The following is a 21,656-nucleotide window of genomic DNA, read 5'->3' as shown; positions in this document are numbered from 1 at the left end:
CATGTATTATCAAGCCTTTTGATCTTCTGATGAATACTGAACCTTCTTTTAAGTAACTGATTAAACAATACATATTGTATAAAATTATAAGGGGCCATGGGTATAGATCTGAGCTTAAGAGATCTTATTCTGGAAATCTTATTCTTGGGTGGGGAGAAGGAAATAATAATAAAACTCCAAAAATTATAGAAGCTATAACAGCTAAATCAGTAGAATATATCTATTGTTAGTGTGTTTTTGGCTTTAACAATTATTTCAATTATTGGTTTTGTTTTTACAAGACAGCATTTATCTGTGTAGCCCTGGCGGCCATCTTGGAACTCTCTCTGTAGACAAGGCTGGCCTCAAAGTCAGAGATCCGCCTACTTCTGCTTCCTGAGTGCTGGAAGTAAAGATGCAAGCTACCACACCCCACACCCAGCACAGTGACTGCTTTTATATTCATAGTGTGTTCAAGTTACCACAAACTTTCACATTATTAAGCATCAGAAGGAAAATTCATGGTGAAATCTCATTAAATTTTAAGGAGAATCAACACCGCACATTTTCACACTGTAGGCTAAGAGCTGCGAATCTGAGGTTGGTGTGTTAACACCTGTAAGGCATGCAAGTGCTCTGGAAGTGCTCTTACTTTATTCTTTGAGGAATTGTATGGCCATGGTTCAGATTTATTAAATGTGTATAGGTGTTTTGTCTGCATGCCTGTGCACTGTAGGTGTCTGATGCTCTCGGAGGCCAGAAGAGGGCATCAGATCCCTTTGAACAGGAGTTACAGACAATTGTCAGCAGTGAGTGCTGGGAATTGAACCTGGGTCCTCCGGAAGAGCAGCCAGTGCTCTTAGTGGCTGAGTCTCTCTCCAGCCCCAACAAGCACTTTTTAACCCACTAAAACTTTTCTTGGGACTGAACCAACATACTAGGCAGGTAAGTGCTCTTAGGCACTTAGCCATGCCACTAGCTTTTCATTGTAACTTTCTTAAGAACTAGCTCTATCTGAAAAGTATGTAATTCCTGAGAATATGAAGAACTAATAGAAAGGAGTACATTATGCTTGCAGGAAACTTACCTGATGGGAGGTTGACTCATTGGAATTACAAAGTGGAAACAAGGCCCCTGCCGAATCTGCAAATAGTAGATCTTGTCCTGATTTCAACTGATCATTACATGTTAGGGAGTTAAACTCTGCAGCACACAGGTTGTAGGAATACGGCAAAGTCCCCTCACTGTAGTTGGGGGGAACCACCACTTCCGACTGAAAGCAGCCCCATGCCTTCCTGATAGAGGAGTGTCGTAGTCGAAGTGCAATGGCTAGAATCACAGCCAGGAGGAAAAGCACAGAAATTAAGGCCAAGGCCACCACCAAATAGAACTGCAGCTCGGATTGAGGGTCTGAGGGCAAAGGGTCATCACTGAGGTCTGGTAGGACCTCCTGTAGGCTGTCAGCAAAGATCAGGTGCAGCGTGGCTGTAGCCGAGAGCGGTGGCTGTCCACCATCACGCACAGCGACCAGAAGGCGCTGCCGCGCTGAGTCCCTATCTCCCAGGGCACGCGCTGTGCGCACCTCGCCTGTGCGCAGTCCCAGGCTGAAGAGCCCGGGGTCGCTGGCCTGCAGCACGTGGTAAGACAGCCAGGCATTGTGTCCTGAGTCTGCGTCCACCGCCACCACCTTGGTGACCAGGTATCCGGGCTCGGCAGCGCGTGGCACCATGTCGAAGAGCGCAGAGCCGTCGGGCTCAAGCGTGGGATACAGCACGCGTGGCGCGTTGTCGTTGCGGTCGCCCACCAGCACGCGCATGCTCACGTTGGCNCTGAGCGNGGGCGATCCGTGGTCGCGCGCCTGCAGTGTCAGNTGGAAGGAGCGCAGCTGCTCGTGGTCAAAGGAGCGCTGCGCGAACACCACTCCGCTTTGTGTGTTTATGGTCACGTAGGACCACAGAGATTCAGGCTCCAGGTCGCTGGCTATGATGTAATAGGAAACCTGGCTATTGGATCCCAAATCCGGGTCGGAGGCGCTGACTTGAGCGATGGAGGCTCCAGGCGGATTGTTTTCCGCAACATGGACCAGGTATGAAACCTTCGTGAAAACTGGAGCGTTATCGTTCACATCACCTATACGCAAGGTGACACTTGAGCTGGAAGAGAGAGGCGGGTCACCCTTGTCAGTAGCTCTGATAGTAATGTTGTATTCCGGGTTCTGCTCACGATCTAGAATTCCATCCGTCACTAATTTATATGTGTTTCCTGAAGAAGTGAGTATTTTAAACGGAGCACCGCCTTCTAATTTACATATAACTTCTCCATTGCGTCCAGAATCTTTGTCACGGGTTTTAAGCAGAGCGATGTATGTCCCTGGCTCAGCATCCTCCATTATGAGATCAGGAAGAGATTGGAATAACACTTCAGGGACATTGTCGTTCTCATCTAGGACTTCTATTTCCACTGTACATTGCGCAATCATCCCCCCACCGTCCTTTGCTTCCAAAACAAGGGAATATTCTTTGACTTCCTCGAAATCTAATGTATGCAGAGTAGTAATTTCTCCGGTATTAGAATCCAGGTTAAATTGGGTAATCTGGCCAGCTTCGCTGAAAGAGAACGTGATCTCGGAGTTGACACCCTCGTCTTGGTCTGTGGCTACCACTCGAAGCACGGTGGTTCCTGGGTACACGTTTTCTGGAAGGCTCACCCTGTATATGTCCTGGCTGAACACTGGAGGGTTATCATTGGCATCGGTCACTAGGACCTGTATCTGTGCAGTGCTGTTGAGGGGTGGATGCCCAAAGTCCAAAGCAGTCAGAGTCAAGTGGTAGAATTTCTGCTTTTCCCGGTCTAGAGCTGTCTTTAATATCATTTCAGGGTACTTACTACCGTCTGATTTCTCTTTATTCACCAGTGAAAAATGATCATTGGGACTAAGCTGGTAATTCTGCAGAGAATTGGTTCCTATATCTGCATCATGGGCGGATCCTAAGATAAATCTTGTCCCTGGTTTTGAGGACTCACTTATTTGCAATTCAAAGGATGTGTGCGCGAATTTTGGCGTGTGGTCATTAATGTCCTCCAGCTCCACACTCAAGTGATAAAAGTTCAGTGGATTTTCAGCAACAGCCTCAAATTCCAGAGCACACACCAGCTTCTTCCCGCATATCTGCTCCCTGTCCAGCCTGCTGCTCACTAGCAACTCTCCGCTCTCTGAGCTCACACTGAAGTAAGGTTTCTCGGAACTGATGTGTAGCTTTCGCGTCGGTAACTCCTGGACACTGAAGCCCAGGTCCTTGGCGAGGTTCCCCACTACCGAGCCGGTGGGCATTTCCTCGGGGATCTTGTAGCGGATCTGCTCAGAGAGCGCGGGGCAGAACAAAGGCAGCAGGAAGGGAAGGAGCATTGGCCGCCTCTGCCCCTGACGCCTCTCAGCAGCGCCCTCCCGCATCTTTCTTGCTCCCCTTTGCTTGCTCACCAGCTTGGAGACGCCGGGTTACGAAGAAGCTGCGTGGTGTGGATATTCCGAGCTCCAATCGGACTTTGGTATCAAATCTAGTCCGTGAAATGATTCCTCTTTTGCTCGGAAAGAAGCGGTGTAAAGAAGGCTGAGAAAGGAAGCCTTGGAAAGCGCTCTGCGGCTGCGCGAGAAATTTTCCAGAATCTCCAGTCTGGCCAACAGCGGCGCCCAGAGTCTGCAGTAGGAAACTGCAGCCTTTGCTAATTGAGGTTTTTAACCAGCAATTTCCATATACTGAATAACGTTCAAAATTGTATTGTCAGAAATGCCTTTTATGACAAATTTCTAGGATTATGTCGCCAGAGGCATAATATCTGTTGGCATAAGCGTGCTTTAATTTTTGATACACAAGTGGTGAGCCAAACATGACTGTAACACATTCTTGGCCGGTAAAATCTCAGAGAGCAATAATATTGCATATTTATTGAGCATCGATATAGTGCGATACGATTCCTTCTGTTTTATCGCAAATATTTTATATCATTTTTAAGGTCCTCCTCCTCCTCCTCCTCCTCCTCCTCCTCCTCCTCCTCCTCCTCCTCCTCCTCCTTCTTCTTCTTCTTCTTCTTCTTCTTCTTCTTCTTCTTCTTCTTCTTCTTCGCTCCTCCTCCTTCTCCTTCCTCCTCTCTCTCTTTTTCTTTTCATCTCTTTCTCTTTTTTTGAAATAGGGTCTATTACATAGGTTGGCTGTCCTGGAGGTACATAGACCAGGCTGCCCTTGAATCACAGAGCTCCACCTGCCTCTGCCTCTCAAGTGCTGGGATTAAAGTTGTGCCCCCCATCACCTCGAGGAAATGTATCTTTTCAAAACCGCAATTCATACTCATCATCCAAGTCATTTTATTTTCCAAAAGTACTCTGAGCAATCGCCTAACAGTAATATTATCTGATTCTCACTCCACTATCACAGGTAAAAAAATGTTGCTGGCTGAAGTTAGACCACCCATTTCCCATTACAGCTATTCTCAGTATAAACTATAACATCAGCACTCAAATCGCCAAGGGAACATGATTTGACCTTGCAACACAAAGGGACTAAAGTTCATGGGCTGGTCACTCCCCTTGCACTTGCTTTATACTTCACAACAACCTTGGGATTGGAGGCAAACCTTCCTGGAAGGATTGCTTTCGATAGCTCTCTCCGCTTAGTGCTGGCATCTCCTCTTTGTTTAAAAATGCATTTGAGAATCTAATAAGTATTGATTAGGGCAGTTCCTTCTTATTATGTCTAGACACTCTGTTTATACCAGTGTGCCTTCCCCCACAAAATTTAATAGTGCCCTCTTCTTAAGTGACTACACATCGGAACACTACTATTCTCTCATTCTACTAAGTGCTTGTCCATTGGCAAAGACCAAAAACTACAGCATTACATTGTAACAACCCTTTTAATTAGCATCCAGAAAGTCCCAGTGGTCATTATCACCTTGTCATACTCTTCTTACAGATCAGTGTAGTACAAGAGCACTCTGTGAAAGAATATAGAGGTAGTCCTTCCACAAACTTAGTTATTTCTAATCTTTCTCCTTCCCAGAAGAATGGATAAATGAAAGTGAATATTGGTCTGGGGCTTGAGAGTATGAGGTGGTTATTTTCTAGAACCTTCTTTCCAGTATTGCCCACTCCCATTTTCACCCTGGGAGGACACAGACATTTCAAGTGGAATGCCACCAAAAGAATAAATACATTGGAGTTGCATGCGAAGACATGCAATTGTCTATTTCTCAAATAGGGTTACATTTGAAAAGATACTGGGGTTTGAGATGGAAAAGGCTGGCCCAAAGTTCTTGTTTTCGTCTCCTGAGTGTTGTTGCAACAACAAGCAAAACCACCACACCTACCTTGGAAACATCATATTATTTGACATATTGAACCCATTTTGACCAATTAATTTTAGTGTGGTATTAGATACCATGACTGTTTTTTTTTTATATAGATCTTATTGATACTTGACAAGTTTCATCCTTTTGTTTGGTGTGTGTGTAGGCCAGTGGTAAATATCAGGCACTGTTCTGCAAGAGCCATCCACCTTATCTTTTTGAGTCAGGGTCTCTCACTAGCACTTGGGATTTGGCCAGTTAAACTAGGCTAGCCAGACTCATCCCATAAACGTGTGTGTCTCTGCCTCCCCAGCGCTAGGATAAAAAATACACCACCATACTTGCATTTTTCTCATGAGTATTGAGAGTTGAACTTGTGCTGGACACTTTGAAGTATACACACACACACACACACACACACACACACACATATATATATATATATATATATATATATATATATATATGATTCTATGAGTAATCCAACTTTAGTATATGACTATGCTTTAAATATCTAAGCAACTATTCATGCTTTTAAAGTCTACTAAGCTTAGTTACAAAAGAGAGCAAAACAGAGAAAGGCTTCAGATTGAAAAGATCACTAAGACTCTTTTTATAGATTTGAATTCTAAGGAGAACCCCAGGAAGGTGACTTAAGAAATGCTCCACTCTTAATGAAGGGAGAGACTCAACAACTCATTTTCACTTAGAGGATATTTGAGTTAAGAAAATGAAGTGGAAATTAAGTAGACAGGACAAAATGGTCTTGGCCTATTTATTTATATTCTTGTAAAATTTAATTAAGCCACACTGTTTAATTAAAAGATATCACAACCTATGTGCTTCTTGCTAAAGTACAACCACTGAAATAAACTGGTAAACTTTACTGCACCACTTAAAAGTTTTTAAATCTACATTTTTCAAGTTCTTGATTTTGTAAAATGATAGATACACTTCATGCAAACAATAGTTCTAGTGGAAATTAAGATAAAGGAAAAGGGCCTTTGGAGATGGTTCATGGATAAATTGATAGACTTGAAAGTGTGAGAGTCACAGTTTGGATCCCCAATACGTACCAAGTATGTGTGGTGATCCAGCTGTGAGCCCACAGCCCAAGAGATGGAGAAGGGGGCATCTTGGAGCAAATAGGCCAGCTCTGGGTTTAAATCAGAGACCCTCCCAAAACAATAGAAGAAGAAACCTGGCATCATGAGAGCACGGCACACACAGGCACACAGAAAAAGTAAAGAGATTAACTCACCTGGGAACTTGGGGCTTCACCCTTACATTCTTGAAAATCTATGGATGTTAACAAAGAATCACTTTTCTCGCAGCTATCTTGGCTGATAAGTGTATCCACATAATTGGGCTGAGGGAAGATAATGTGGCTTTTTCGAGAGTCTGCAGTGAGTGAAACCTCGTGGGAATATGTTTGTAGGAAAGCCTGGACCCCATCCAAGCCTACAAAGTGTGAGGCAGGCACATCTTCTAGGCCACCACCTGAAGAAGCCTGTAGCCTGTGTGATTTGTGCCAACGCCACAGCCTGAGAGCCAATAACACAGTGACAAAGACAAGGAAAACACAGGAAACGGTGGCCACTGCCACCACCAGGTAGAGGGTGATATCTGAATCATTGGGTTCACTAGGGGTCCTAATGCTGCCCAGGTCTGCTAGGACATCAGGAATGCTGTTGGCCACAGCCACAGTGAGTGTCACAGTGGCTGACAGTGGGGGTTGGCCATGGTCCTGTACAGCCACCACAAGGTTCTGTTTCAGCGCATCTCTGTCCAGCAGGGCCCTTGCTGTGCGCACCTCACCAGTGTGTAGCCCTACTGAGAAAAGCCCTGGCTCGCTGGCTTTAAGCAGGCGGTAGGACAGCCAAGCATTCGGGCCTGAGTCTTTGTCCACAGCTACTACCTTGGTCACTAGGTATCCAGGTTCTGCAGAGCGGGGAGCCAGCTCCACCCCTGTGGAGCCATCAGTGGGTAGGGTAGGGTACAGGATCTCAGGGGCGTTATCATTCTTGTCCAGCACAAAGAGTTTCAGTGACACATTACTGCTGAGAGGTGGGTCCCCACTGTCACGAGCAGTCACTTGAAGTTGTAGATCCCGAAACTGCTCATAGTCGAAGGATCCAAGGGCATATAGGACTCCCGTGTCAGAGTTGATGGAGACATAGGATGACACCGGTACCCCCTGGATGGTGTCTTCTGCTAAAGCATAAGTGACTTGGGCATTCTTGTCACTGTCTGGGTCTTGTGCAGTCACTGAGAAGATGGAGGCTCCTCTGGGATTGTTCTCAGGGATGTAGATGGAGTAAGAGGAGTCGGAAAAGGTGGGTGGGTTGTCGTTGGTGTCTGACACGTGAATGGACATTCGAGTTTCAGTGGACAGGGGAGGGATTCCACCATCTGTGGCCTTCAGTGTGATGTTGTACACAGACATCTTTTCCCTGTCCAGGTTTCGTGCTGTGACCAACCTGTAATAATTATCAATTGATCGCTCTAACTTAAAAGGCAGGTTTTCTGGCAAAGAGCAGGTCACTTCACCATTCTTCCCCGAATCTTTGTCTTGGAGGTAGAAAAGAGCGATCACTGTCCCAGGTGGCGTGTCTTCAGGGACTGGGCTGCTCACAGATGTGACAGTCACTTCTGGGGCATTGTCATTCACATCCAAAACTGTGATCAGTACTTTTGCCTTGTTCAGACTGCCAGCACCATCTTGAGCCTGAACTTCCAGCTCATAGAAGCTGGATTCCTCATAATCCAGACCTTTTAAAGTCGACAGTTCTCCTGTCAGGGAGTTCAGATGGAATATTTGTAGAAGTTCTGGAGTTATTTTCCGAAAAGAATAAGTCACTTCCCCATAGATTCCCTCATCCAAGTCGATAGCATTTAAGGTGAGAAGTCTTGTGCCTACTGGCACGTTCTCGGGGACTGTCGCTTGATACAGGGGCAGAGAGAAGACTGGCGTGTGATCATTCACATCCACCACTGTCACGAGGATGCTGGCGGTGCCAGACCGGAGCGGGTCCCCGCCATCATAGGCTGTGAGGACCAGATGGTGAAGCCCCTCTTCTTCCCGATCAAGAGCCTTCTCCAGCACCAGTTCTGGGTACTTTGTTCCATCATCTCCACTTTGCACAACCAGGGAGAAGTGGTGATTGGGGCTGAGCTGGTATCTCTGGAGGGAGTTCTTGCCCACGTCTGGATCTGTAGCCTCACTAAGTGGAAACCGCATCCCAGGAGCTGCATTTTCCATTATCTTTACATTTATTTCTTCCGTTAGGAATCTGGGAGCATTGTCATTAACATCCATTATTTCCACCTCTATAGGGAAAAGATTCATTTTGTCTTCTATCAAGATGTTAAAGCTCACGAGACATCGCGGGCTCTGAGCGCACAACTCCTCCCGGTTTACCCTGCCCGCGGTGACCAGGCTGCCGCTCCGCGGGTTCAGAGAGAAAAGCTGGGTCTTACCTTTGGTGATGATGCGGACCCTGCGTTCCGTCAGCTCCTGAGGCTGCAGTCCTAGATCCTTGGTGATATTTCCCACAAAAGATCCCTTAGCTATCTCTTCAGACACGGAGTAGAGAATCTGTCCTGCCCAGGCTTCCCACCGGGTCCCTATGAGAATGGAGAGCAGCACAAATCCTCTGTAGTGCGATCCCCAGCCCCCCTGTCCAGGCGCCATTGTAGTCCTGCGGATCTCGCTCACACCCTGAGAGGTCTCGGAAGGTGCCTGAGAACACAGCTGTGTCCGCCAGGACCCCAGTGTGCGGAAGGGAATCCGGGAATCCAGCTATTCGGTTTGAGTTTGATGTTGCTTGGTGGAGGGCTTGCTTGTCTCAGTCTGTCCTCTCTTTGTGTTGTAAACTCGGTGGTTCTGTTTGAGCTCTGTCACCACCATCTCATGGTTGGTGAACAGCGGCGCGCAGAGTCCTTACTCAGTTACTGCACCATCTTGAAGCAAAATAATCTGATTTTTACAGAAAGATGTTTAATTCTTCAAATTTCTGTTTGCTTAAATTTCTTCATCCCAGACAACACGGATATACTTTAAAGATATATTTTAAGGTATTGACTAGCGGATAAATCCAAATACATTTTAAAAATATCTTTCAGGAAGCAACGCTGAGGTTACATTCTTAAGCACAAATTCACATTTTAATTAGAGAAAATTAAGCCTTGTCAGGCAAACATGTAAACGTTATTTAAATTTCTATTGTAAAACTCTACTGCAAATATATCCCTATGTATTATTTTGCATTCTCTGTAACATTTTCTGTTGAATCATTTATTTGGAGTTCTGTTTAGTTTATTTCTCATTAAAAATGTAGGTATTTACACTGACTATCTCTGCTAGCTTATTCTTCCGTTTGACAACTGTCACCATGATAGTGTTTGATCAGCAGATGATAAAACAGCCAGATGATATTGCAGATTTGTTTCCATGACGATTCAAAAATCCAGTGTATGGTCAAACTCCCTGACAGCTTAGCTTGGTATTAATTATTTGTATGGTAGGTTGGTCAAAAAGTCTCCTTTGGCTCATGATTTTCATATGTTTAATAGTTGATACGTTCTGCAGGTTTTCTATAGTAAATGTTTCATTTGTTCAAATTATATGGTCACAGGAAACTCATGTGAAAGTCTAAAAACTAGTCATATACCACGAAACCCAGTTAGCTAGCTTTGGCAATGCTGATGTATATTCAAGATGTAGCTTAAAAAAATCACTCAAAATTAATGACATGTGAAAATAGTATATTCTCTTAGAGCTTATAAAACAATAGCCATATCTGTGTAGGAAGCCATTTAATTCACATGACTAATACATAGGATATAGGATGTTTAAAATTAATGTTAAAATAAAATCAAAGAATCATATCAACACTGTTCAAGTAAACCAGATTTGAAAACTTAGGGTTGGAAATAAACACTTCCATAACTATAGAAATATAAATGGCATAGCATCAGATTAGAAAAACATGATTACTCCTATCTTATTAATTAAAGCATAAACTAGTTAGGCATGATGGTAGTCTAGCATTTGGGAGGTGGAGGTAGGAAGACCATGAGTTCAAGTCCAGCCTGGGCCACACAGGGAGTTCTATTCTACACTGTGCTGCTACATAACAAGATCATCTCTAAAAGAAGGATTTAATAGTCTTGTTTTTCTTCCTTTGTTGTTCTCTTCTTTTCTTGTCCATTTTCTTTTCTCTTTCTCTTCCTCTTCTCCCTACCCCTTCTTTCCCTGTTTCCTTCCTTCCTTCCTTCCTTCCTTCCTTCCTTCCTTCCTTCCTTCCTTCCTTCCTTTCGTTGTGGTGATGTTTGAACAAAGGGCTTCAGATATACAAGGCAAGCTCATTATTATTTGTTTTTGTAGTGCTGAAGACTGACACAGGGTATTGTGAAGAGTTCGCAAATTATTTTCAGCCTCCTAATTTATCTTTATTATTACTTTCAACATCAGGTTACAAAGGAGAGAATCATACATTTTCAACATGTATTCTAAACTAGGTTTTAGAGCATTTCACATTCAGGTGTGCAAATAATCAACCCACTCTATTGCCAGATTATTGAATCTTCTAACTCAGGATTGGGAAAAATTCAATTAACAACTCAGCCAGTTATTGAATCTTCATGACTTTATTAATTCCTTGGCTATCAATTCAACTCCTTCCCCCTTTGAGGCGCTTCTCACTATGTAGCATAGGCTGGCTTCAGACTTATAATTCTCTTGCTTCAGTCTTCTGGGTTCTGTAATTAAGATGTGCACCACCCAGATAAGGGAGAGCCAGAGCGCTGACTAGCTCAGCTACTATCCAGGCCAGATCCAGGGTTTTGAGTTGGTCCATCCTCTAATATATATTGCCTGCGAACAGTTGGGATAGGCGAAAGGGTTGGTCCTGCTTATACAAAGCTGAAGGATCTCCACAACATGGGGCAACAACAAAATAACAGGGAGGATGTCCTAGTGAAGATTCAGTATTAATGGTGTCACAAACCCAGAGATCTCAAACCAGAGCAATGATGCATTGCAATGAACATTTGAAAGTGAAGACATAGGGCTATACTGTGGGATAAGACAGATTCCATGATGAGATGTTTTCTATGCCTTTGTTTGCTTGTGGTTTTATTTGGGGGGGGGTGTTGCAAGGGCAAAGGCTGGAGGTGAGGGCACAGGAAGCTGAGTGAGATTGGGGTACATGATGTGAAACTTACAAAGAATCAATAGAAAGAAAAAAAAGTGCAGTACTGCACCTACCTAGTCACCCTCAGCTTACTTTTGAGGAGAGCCAATCAAAGACTTTCCCATGTCATTAAGAGTCCCTTTCTTGTAATTCCTCTGACAATTAAAGATTTCACCATTTTCTGCTTGGTAACCCATAACATTATTTGTATCTTCGGTCATGAAAAATAAAACCAGTTCTTTGAAATGATAATCCTCATTTCCTTCAAATACTTAAGATATAGAGTTCTGAGCCGGGCGTGGTGGCACACACCTTTAATCCCAGCACTTGGGAGGCAGAGGCAGGCAGATTTCTGAGTTCGAGGCCAGCCTGGTCTACAAAGGGAGTTCCAGGACAGCCAAGGGCTATACAGAGAAACCCTGTCTCGAAAAACCAAAAAAAAAAAAAAAAAAAAAAAGGATATATAGAGTTCCTATGTATTAAGCATTGAGTTCCTATATGACAGAAACTTATTTTCTTTAAATGCTAAATATGTAAATTTTCACTTGAACCCTATTAAGTCTTCATCCTCCTATTCATCAGTCATTCTGTATTTTTAGGGCTATTTCCTGTAAGTGATTTTTTATTAAAATTTATTTTCATCATTAAATGCTATGAAGTACCAAATGCACATATGCCATTGTAATCCCTTAAACAATACAACAATTAAAATAATGATGTTATAAAACAATTTCAAGCCTTTGTTCACTATATTACTTCATTGTTGAAAAAAGATTTCACAAAGTTGTTGTTTTACTTCATCTTCCTAGAATTGTGTGAGATAGATAAGGCAAGGTTTACAAATTTTAATATCAATTGGAAGACAATAGAGATTTTCACTGGCTCAAATGAATGACAATTGGTGCTAAGCATATTATTTAGTTTTTTTTCAAGTGAAGATTTTTTATTAAAAATTTAGGCAATCCTTTCCACAGGCATCAGTGATTTTTAAAAAATTAAATCCATAAGAAGTAAAACAGACTGTTTCACTGCTCTCGTTGGAATGAAGTTCAGTCCGTTTATGACCCCTGACTGAAGCAAGAACCACAAACAACTCACTTTTGAACATTTGGAAGGTTGTGTATTTTCCTCTTTCCAAAGATTCAAGACAAATGTGTTATATTGGATTTGTGTCCTTGTGAAAGGATGACACTACAAAGGATGGTTGATCAATGAAGCAACCCAGCTTTGAATGTCATCTATCCTGAACATGCACAGAAGGAAAAAGATAATGGCTCAACAGTCCATTGGGCACTTAGCCCAGCAAGTGGTTTATCACCAAGCCAAGATTAGACAAGGTCACAAAAAGATTCTGGAACAGAAAGCTAATGCTCACCAAGTAAGGCAGTAAGAAGGCAAATATGAAAAGAAAAATAACTCAAGGTGGAAATAAAGAAAATGTGCATATAATATTCACTAAGAACTGGAAGAATAGTTGGTAGAGTGCTTGCCTAGCGTGCACAAAGTCCTTGAGGCAGAGGCAGGATGGTCAGAAATTCTAGGTCAGCTAAGTGAGGCCAGCTTGGAATATGAGAGAAAGAGAGAGAAAAAGAGGAGAGAGAGAGAGAGAGAGAGAGAGAGAGAGAGAGAGAGAGAGAGAGAGAGAGAAGAAAATAACTCCCATGTGAATTTTCACCATTTTGGAAGACACCTGCAATTATTACATAATATTGAGGAAAAAATGGAAAACTAAAAACTTAGTTGTGCATGGTAATGGCTTTAACAGAAATTGCCTAACTGTCCTAGAGTAGAAAAAAACCCCTTGGAAATGAGATGTACAAAATCAAAGGCACAGAAAAAGCAGATAAACAAATCTACAGTATGCAATAAGATTTTTTCCCTATGAAATATAAGAAAAGAAACCCAGGTATGTGCTGATAAAAACGAAAACCTTAGAATTTAATTGAGGTTTAGTTGAGTTTTCATTGGTGTGACAAAAACGTCTTAGACAAATCAACTTGAAAAGGAGAAAGGTTGTTCTGAGTCACCGGTTCAGAGGTTCTGTTTGTGGTACCCTGGCTCTGTGCTGGTAGGTTGCAATGAGGGTGCACATTACAGTAGAAACACATGGTAGGACAAGGCTGTCACCGCATGGCAGCAATAAAGCTCAAGTCCCCGGATAATATATCCCCTCCAAGGTTGTGTCTTCAAGCAATCAACTTTCTTTTCTACTGGTACCCGCTTTCATCACGTCCCAATAGCTCATCCAATTATGAACCCATCAATGGATCAATCCTTTGACAAGATCAGAATCCTTACTCAGAATCCTTATACATTTCCAAAAGCTTTCCTCTGATCACCCTTTTTTCCCCCGCCGAAAAAAGTTTTTCAGTTTTCCTGTATAGCCCTGGCTGTCCTGGAACTCACTCTGTAGATCAGGCTGGTCCCAAAACTCTCAGAGATCTGCCCGCCTCTGCCTCCAGAGTGCTGGGATTAAAGGCGTGTGCCACCACTGCCCAGCCCCTGATTACATTTATTGGAGACCAAGCCTTGGATCTCCCTGTGACATTTTATATGCAAATGATGGCAGATATGAGTCATTGCAAGAAGAGAATGTACTTCATCACCAATGAAAGAGAACATTACAATGTCCTGTTTTTTTTTTTTTTTTTTAAATTAAGAGCAATAACCTTACCTGATCAAGAGAGTCTTCCTCTTTGCAAAAAGCCGAGTCTTCCTGTATCAATAAAGGCTCATTTTTCTCACAGCCCTCCTGACTGATGAGTGTGTGGGCATAGTTGGGCTGGGGGAAGATTAGATGGCTCTTCCTTGAGTCTGCAGTGAGGGAAACCTCATGGGAATAGGTCTGTAGAAAAGCCTGCACTCCATCAATACCCACGAAATGTGAAGTGGATATATTTGACACACCTTTCCTTGTGGCCTTCAGCAATCTTGACTTATGCCAGTGCCACAGCTTGAGCACCAGCAGCCCCGTGACAAAAGCAAAGAAGATGCACGAAACAGTGGCCACTGCCACCACCAGGTAGATTGTAAGGCTTGAATCGTCAGACTTGTGTGGAAGGTCAAGGCTGCCCAAGTCAGCAAGGATTTCAGGAATGCTGCTGGCCACAGCCACAGTAAGTGTAACAGTAGCTGAGAGAGGCGGCTGGCCGTGGTCCTGCACAGCCACCACCAGGCTCTGCTTGAGAGCATCTCTGTCCAGCAGGACCCTTGCTGTGCGGACCTCACCTGTGTGTAGCCCCACTGAGAAGAGCCCCGGCTCGCTGGCCTTGATCAGGCGGTAGGACAGCCAAGCATTCTGACCTGAGTCTTTGTCCACTGCCACCACTTTGGTCACTAGATATCCAGGCTCTGCAGAGCGGGGGGCCAGTTCCACACCAGTAGAACCATCGGTGGGGAGAACAGGGTACAGGATCTCAGGTACATTGTCATTCTGGTCCAGCACAAACAGGTTAAGTGACACATTGCTGCTAAGTGGGGGTTTCCCTCTGTCACTGGCTGTCACCAGTAGATTCAGTTCTCTAAACTGCTCATAGTCAAAGGAACACAGTGCATATAGGACACCAGTGATAGAATTGATGGACAGGAAGGATGATAGAGGTGTTTCCTGAAGGGTTTCTTTGGCCAGAGAGTAGATAATTTCTGCATTCTCTTCACTGTCAGGGTCCACTGCATTCAAAGAGAAGATGGAGACACCTTTAGGGTTATTCTCAGGGACATAGACAGAATAGGACGAACGGGAAAAAACTGGTGGGTTGTCATTAATGTCTGCCACATCTAAGGAAATGAATATTTTTGTAGACAGAGGTGGTGTTCCTCTGTCAGTGGCTGTCACAGTGATGTTATACGAAGATACCTGTTCCCGATCCAGTTCTGTATTTGTCACTAACCGAAAATAATTGTCTAATGATTCTTCCAATTTAAATGGGAGACTTTCGGAGATAGAGCATATTACCAGGCCATTCCGTTCGGAGTCTTTATCATAGACTTGAAAAAGAGCAATTACGGTTCCTGGAGGAGCGTTTTCAGCAATTGCTCTGCTACCAGATGTAACAACCACTTCCGGTGCATTGTCGTTCACATCCAAGATGGTTATTAAGACCTTTGCTCGGTCTTGAAGACCTGGCTGATCTCGGGCTTCAACATCCAGTTCATAAAATCTTGAAACCTCATAGTCTAGAGTTTCAGAAGTGGAGATTTCCCCAGTTAAAGGATCCAAGCAGAAAATCCGCGAGATTTCTTCTGTGATCCTCACAAAGGAATATGTTTTTTCTGCATGGACCCCTTCATCCTGGTCAGTGGCATTAACTGTTAACACTCGTGTACCCACTGGCAGGTTTTCAGGGACACTCACCCGATAGATAGGCTGAGTAAACACTGGAGCATTGTCGTTCACATCTACGACAGTTACGAGAATTCGCGCCATGCCTGTTCGGACAGGGTCACCACCATCCATGGCAACAAGGACCAAGTGGTGAACTGCTTCCTCTTCCCTGTCGAGGCTGTGCTCCAACACCAGCTCCGGGTATTTGGCCCCTTGGTCTTGGCTTTGCACATGTACTGAGAAGTGACTACTACCGCTGAGCTTGAAGCTCTGAATAGAGTTCACTCCCACATCAGGGTCATAGACATCCATTAGTAGAAAATGAGAGGATGGAGCTGCATTTTCAAGAATTTTCAATTCCATTTCTTCCTTTAAGAATCTGGGCGCATTGTCATTAATGTCTACTATTTCTACTTCCACAGGATAAAGATTTAGTTTATCTTCTACAAGGATGTTAAAGCTCACAAGACAGGGCGTGCTCTGGGCGCACAGCTCCTCCCGGTCTATCCTGCCCGCGGTGATCAAGCTGCCGCTTCGCTGGTTTAGGGAGAAAAGCTGCGACCTACCTCTGGAGATGACGCGAATCCCGCGCTCTGCCAGCTCGCGGGGCTGCAGCCCCAGGTCTTTGGCGATGCTGCCCACGAAGGAGCCTTTCTCCACTTCCTCGGGAATAGAGTAGCGGAGCTGCCCAGCTTCTGAGCCCCACAACCACCACAGGAGATTGAGAAGCAGGAGCAACTCGCAGCAGGGCGGGCGCCTCTGCAGAGCCGCCATGACTGGCTTGTTAAAGACTTCCCAGCGATTGCTGGTGGGAAGACCAGCCCCAGCCCACTTGGTAATCCACAGAATTAGAGGTCAAGGTCCTTAAACGAACAGAGACCAGTTGGGAACCAGTTCAGAGTAGATTTTTTTTGCATAGGTTTGGTATCTTATCAGGACACAACCTTGTTCCCACTGATTTTCTTGCTCGGGTTAGGGAACAGCGACACTTAGAGTTTTAATTTCATACTGCACTTGTTTTGTGAAACCAGTAGAGGATTTTTTTTTTTTTCTGTTAAATTTGCGGTTATGACATTTATATTTCAGAGATTAACTGAAACAAGAATAATATGTCCAATTTCAAATGGTCTTAAGTGTTCCCTGAAAAATTCTCACCCATTTTTTGTGGAAATATCTCTTACAATACTGCAGAACAGGAATGGTGTCACATTTTTCTGGAACTCTTGAATCCTCACTTGAATTTGCCCATTTTTAGTAATGTCACTGGTAGTCACAAACACATTCTGAATGACTCTACTCCAGTGTAAGCAAGCAGAAGAGTTGCCATGTTTACATGTTATTATTTGTTCCTATTAACATTTAAAGAATGGTTGCAACATCAGCTACATTTGTGTATGCTTTTTAAAAATGTCAAAGGAAGTGAAGATGTATAGGGTGCATACAACTTTTTTTTATTGTAACATCAATACACTTTTATTTAAGGAATTCCACGTGTGATTCCTTCATTGTCTATCAAGCTAACCCAATTTTTAAAAGCTAACCCAAATTTAAGATTTCTGGAAATAGCCTTTCCTCAAAGAAAGATGATTAATTCAGTTGTGATATCAGTTCATAATTCTTTTCTCTTTCCTTGAATCAAAGACACACCATCACCCCCACTATAACATTCTCCACCAGAGGATTTCTGACAACTTCTTCCACCAACTCACCTTAGGAACCATTTTAAGACAGATCTCCCTGTCATGTGCTGACACTCCACATCTATTACAAACAAATTCAGACCATATCCATTCCTATCACTCTCAGAATATTAATCTGTATATAGAATATGCCAGTGCTGCATTGAAACAAACATCTATTCACAGGGATCTTCCACTCAGACCTTATGCTCCAGACAAGCCTCACCATCCTTGTCCTTGTCCCTTCATCCCCCTGAGTTGCTTTGTGTGCCATCTTCCTTTTTGTATGTATCAAAACTCATACTGAACAATGCCTTCTGGGTTGCAAAACAGGATGTATTATCGCACTTGTCTTCCATGATGCATAAGACATTTTAATACATGTATTTATTGTATTGTGCATGGGATATTTGTGATTTTAATCAAGGTAAGCAGATCACCTAATTTTATAGAGTTGTGTTAAATTCAGGAAATAATGTCCGGGGTTAGGAATTGTGGCGGTTTGAATAAGAATGGCCCACTATAGAATCATACATTTGATTTCTTAGGGAGTAGAACTATTTGGAAGGATTAAGAGGTACGGCATTATTGTAGTAGGTGTGGTGTCATAGGAGGAAGTATGTCACTGGGCATGGGCTTTGGGGTTTCAAAAACCCAAGCCAGTCCCAGAGCCTGTCTCTTCTTGTTGCTTGTGGATCCAGAGGTAGACTCCTCAGCTACAACTTTATGATCATGTCTGACTGTCTGCTGCCATGATGACAACAGATTAAACCTCTAAAATTGTAAGCAAGCCCCAATTAAATGCTTTTCTTCATAAGTGTTGATATAGTCATGGTATCTTTACATAGCAATAGAATAGTGACCAAGACAGGACTAAAACCTTGTTTAGGTGTCAGAAACCTAAGCACTATAAAGGAGGTAGATAACATATAATAATAACAGTGTGGCATATGACTTCACTGAAATGTTTTCAGTTGTATTGCTTTAGAATTAACAAAAAACTGAGACCATCAGGAGAGTTTCTACAGAATAGCAATTGCAACACAAATACAAAGGGCATGCACCATGCCAAGAAAAATTAATAAAACACGACAGAATCAAGTAGCACTTAATCTGCAGTGTTTCATCTCTCAGTTAATGAGTTCTCTCCTAACTATACATGGGAAGGTTTTTTAAGGAACTGTTTGCAAGTTTATTGAATCAAGGTCATATTTGGGTTGTCTTTGTGGGCTGGTGCTTTCAGCCTCAAAGGGTTCAACACATAGATCTTGTAGTAGAACATTTTTTGGGCTTTGTACTGAGAAACTTAATCTAAAGAATGTTAGACAGTTCATCCAAGCCATTGGAGGAATGTGGTAGAATTCCCCTGTCATAGCTGGGGAAAGGGAAAACCTCCTACGGAGCCTTGTAGCAGAGATCAAACTCAAAACAGACTCCAGTGTTGAGCCTATAGAAGTGTCACAGATATAGGGCAATAGCTACAACCATGGTAAGGAGAAAGAGTGCAAAGATCAAGGTCAAGACGACCACTAGGCAAACCTGGAGCTTGCCTAGGGGTCAAAGAGGAATGGGTAATCACTAAGGTCCAGAAGTACCTCTTGCAAGCTATCTGCAAAGATTACATGTAGTGTGGCAGAGACCGAACGAAGTAGCGGACCATTCATTTTTCATTACAGTCAGAGGTGGTGATGGACTTCATCTTGTTTCTCAAAGTATGCCCAGTACATTTCCCATGAGCAATCCTAGACTGCAGACTCCCATACAGCAGGAGAAGGAAGCATTGTTTTCTGAGTCCGCATCTATCGGCACTACTTTGATGGTTAGATAACCAGGCTCTCTGTGGTTGGCAGCATTATGTAGAAGAGCTTACTGTAGTGCCCCAGCACAGGGTGAAGCCTATGTTGGGTGCTGTCACTGAGATGCACATGCACATGCCCACCTTGGGCATGTACATGCCCACCTTGACGTTGAGGCTGGAGAATTCTGAGTGTGGGACTTCAGTGTCAGCTTGAAAGACTACAGCTACTTATGGTTGTAAAAGCTCCACTTGGAACATAAAGGATAATGACCTTAGCTCTGGCCAAGATACAGTAGGCTACATGACTGATAGGCCCCAAATAAGGATCTGAAGGACTTACTAGCATCGTGGGGAGTCTAGAAGGGGATTGTTCTCAGTTATATGGACCATATAGGAGGCTTGGTGGAAAACTGAGTGTTGACACTGATGTCTGAGATTTACAGGATGAAGTATGTGTTTGAAGAATGGGACAGATTTCCTTTGTCCACTGCTGTGATAATGACACTATACTCTGGAATCCGTTCCTGGTCTAAGGTTCCATTTGTTCCCTACTTATATATGTGTTTTGAATCTTGAACTATATTGTAAGTGGAATTTTCCTTTTGTTCAGCACAAAATTTCCCCATTATGTTTTGCAAAGCACAGTGTGACTTCCACCATCACTTGCTTGCACCCCAACTATGTAGCTCTCCATTTCTTCAAAGGCCAATTATTCATCAGTGGGGAGTTTCCCCCTTTATCGTTCACTTGAGCAGTTGTCTAACTGCCTTGTCAGCATTGGTAAAGGAATTGATAATCTCGCCACTGAGGATCTCATCTGGGGCATCAACCATCACTCTTGGGGAAGGTTATCATTTTTATCTGCTATAAATCCCTGATCTGGATGGTACAGTGTCTAGGTGGCATGCCCTTTGTCCACAGTGGTGAAGGGCAGATAATAGCAGGAGTGCCTTTCTCTGGCCAGGAGTACTTTCCATACTAGTAACATCTGCCATCTGGGTTCTCTTTTTGAAGAAAGTGAAGTGTGGTGTGGGATGAGGCAGTGTGTGGTGGTTTGAATGAGAGTAACCTCATAGGCTCATGTTTGAATGCTTCAGAATTGATAGTCCTGTTTAGAAAGGATTAGAAGGTGTGGCCTTGCAGGAGGTGTGGCCTTGTTGGAGGTGTATCACTAGGGTTGGGCTTCAAAAGTCCAGGCCATTCCCAGTTGGTTCTTATTCTGTCTCAAGGTTGTTGTCTCAGCATGTAAGTTCTCAGCTACTGTACCAGCACCTTGCCTGCCTGACTGTCTCCTGCCATGTTCCCCACCATTATGGTCATGGACTCACTCTCTGAAACTGTTAGCCCAAATAAACTCATTCATCTGTAAGTTGCCTTGGTCATAGAGTCTCATCACAGCAACAGAAAAGTAATTAAGATAGTCAGTGTAATTGCTATGGACTGACATCTACATTCGTTTAAGGTGGGCCAAATTAGGTCCAGTTTGATGAGTTCCAGCATGGTGATATTTCTGATAATGCTAGTGAGTTTCAGTTAATACTCTTGATCAGCCCACTTATACATAAAAGTTTAACAGCTTTTTATCAATTATTTTAAATTCCAATATACAGGTCAACTTCTGACTATAAGTCTGTTCTTGATCTGTCAGGCCACTCACAGGTAAATTCCTTCTCTCTGTGTTCCTGGCTACGTGGTTTGAATAGGTTCAGCCACCATAGATTCATGTGTATCAATGCTTCACCACAGGAAGTGGCACTATTTGGAGGTGTGGCCTTATTGGAGTAGGTTTGGCCTTGTTGGAGGAAGTGTGCTACTGTGTAGGTATTCTCTGAGGACTCCTATGCTCAGGCTCTGCCCAGTGGGTTAAATATATATTTGAGAAGTATGCAAATGAATGAAGCTGCTGGTGATTGCAGAAGAAATATCACAAATATCCTTGAAGTACAACTTTGGTGGGTGCTGTAAAATTTCATTTTAGGGGGCTGGAGAGATGGCTAAGTAGTTAAGGGCACTGACTGCTCTTCCAGAGGTCCTGAGTTCAATTCCCAGCAACCACATGGTGGCTCACAGCCATCTGTAACTGGATCTAATGCCCTCTTCTGGTGTGTCTGAAGAGAGTGACAATGTACTCACATACAAAGAATAAATAAATACATATAAAAAATTTTCATTTTATCCCCTTTAACTCATAAAAGCTGTAAATTCCATTGCTCTTAGTTTTTTAAAATTCTGTCTCACTTTAAAACACACAGATACACAGATACACACAGAGAGACACAGATACACACAGAGAGACACACACACACACACACACACACACACACACACACAGAGAGAGA

The 21,656-nt window shown here is 43.3% G+C and overlaps 1 protein-coding gene and 1 pseudogene across 14 annotated transcripts in view; both read right to left on the bottom strand.

Annotated features, from left to right (window-relative positions):
- The window catches only part of LOC110333163 (protocadherin gamma-A4), a 180,751-nt gene that overhangs the window by 118,084 nt on the left and 41,011 nt on the right, over positions 1-21,656 (bottom strand). For 3 of the 14 annotated variants that reach the window (XM_029546767.1, XM_021214669.2, XM_029546772.1), the window contains exon 1: positions 1,067-3,656. The exons of 6 other annotated variants lie outside the window; for them this stretch is intronic. In XM_029546767.1, the coding sequence (XP_029402627.1) occupies positions 1,067-3,430 (2,364 nt within the window). In that variant the 5' untranslated portion in view covers positions 3,431-3,656. Of the gene's footprint in view, positions 1-1,066; positions 3,657-6,580; positions 9,294-10,999; positions 11,198-14,190; positions 17,567-21,656 lie in introns of those variants that run through there. 5 more of the 14 variants (XM_029546770.1, XM_029546774.1, XM_029546771.1 and 2 more) reach the window with 5 other exon arrangements.
- Positions 17,791-17,907, bottom strand: LOC115065554 (annotated as a pseudogene).

The sequence above is a fragment of the Mus pahari genome, chromosome 15 (assembly GCF_900095145.1).
Source record: "Mus pahari chromosome 15, PAHARI_EIJ_v1.1, whole genome shotgun sequence".
Taxonomy (NCBI): Eukaryota; Metazoa; Chordata; class Mammalia; order Rodentia; family Muridae; genus Mus; species Mus pahari.
This window is presented reverse-complemented; position numbering and strand designations above follow the sequence as displayed.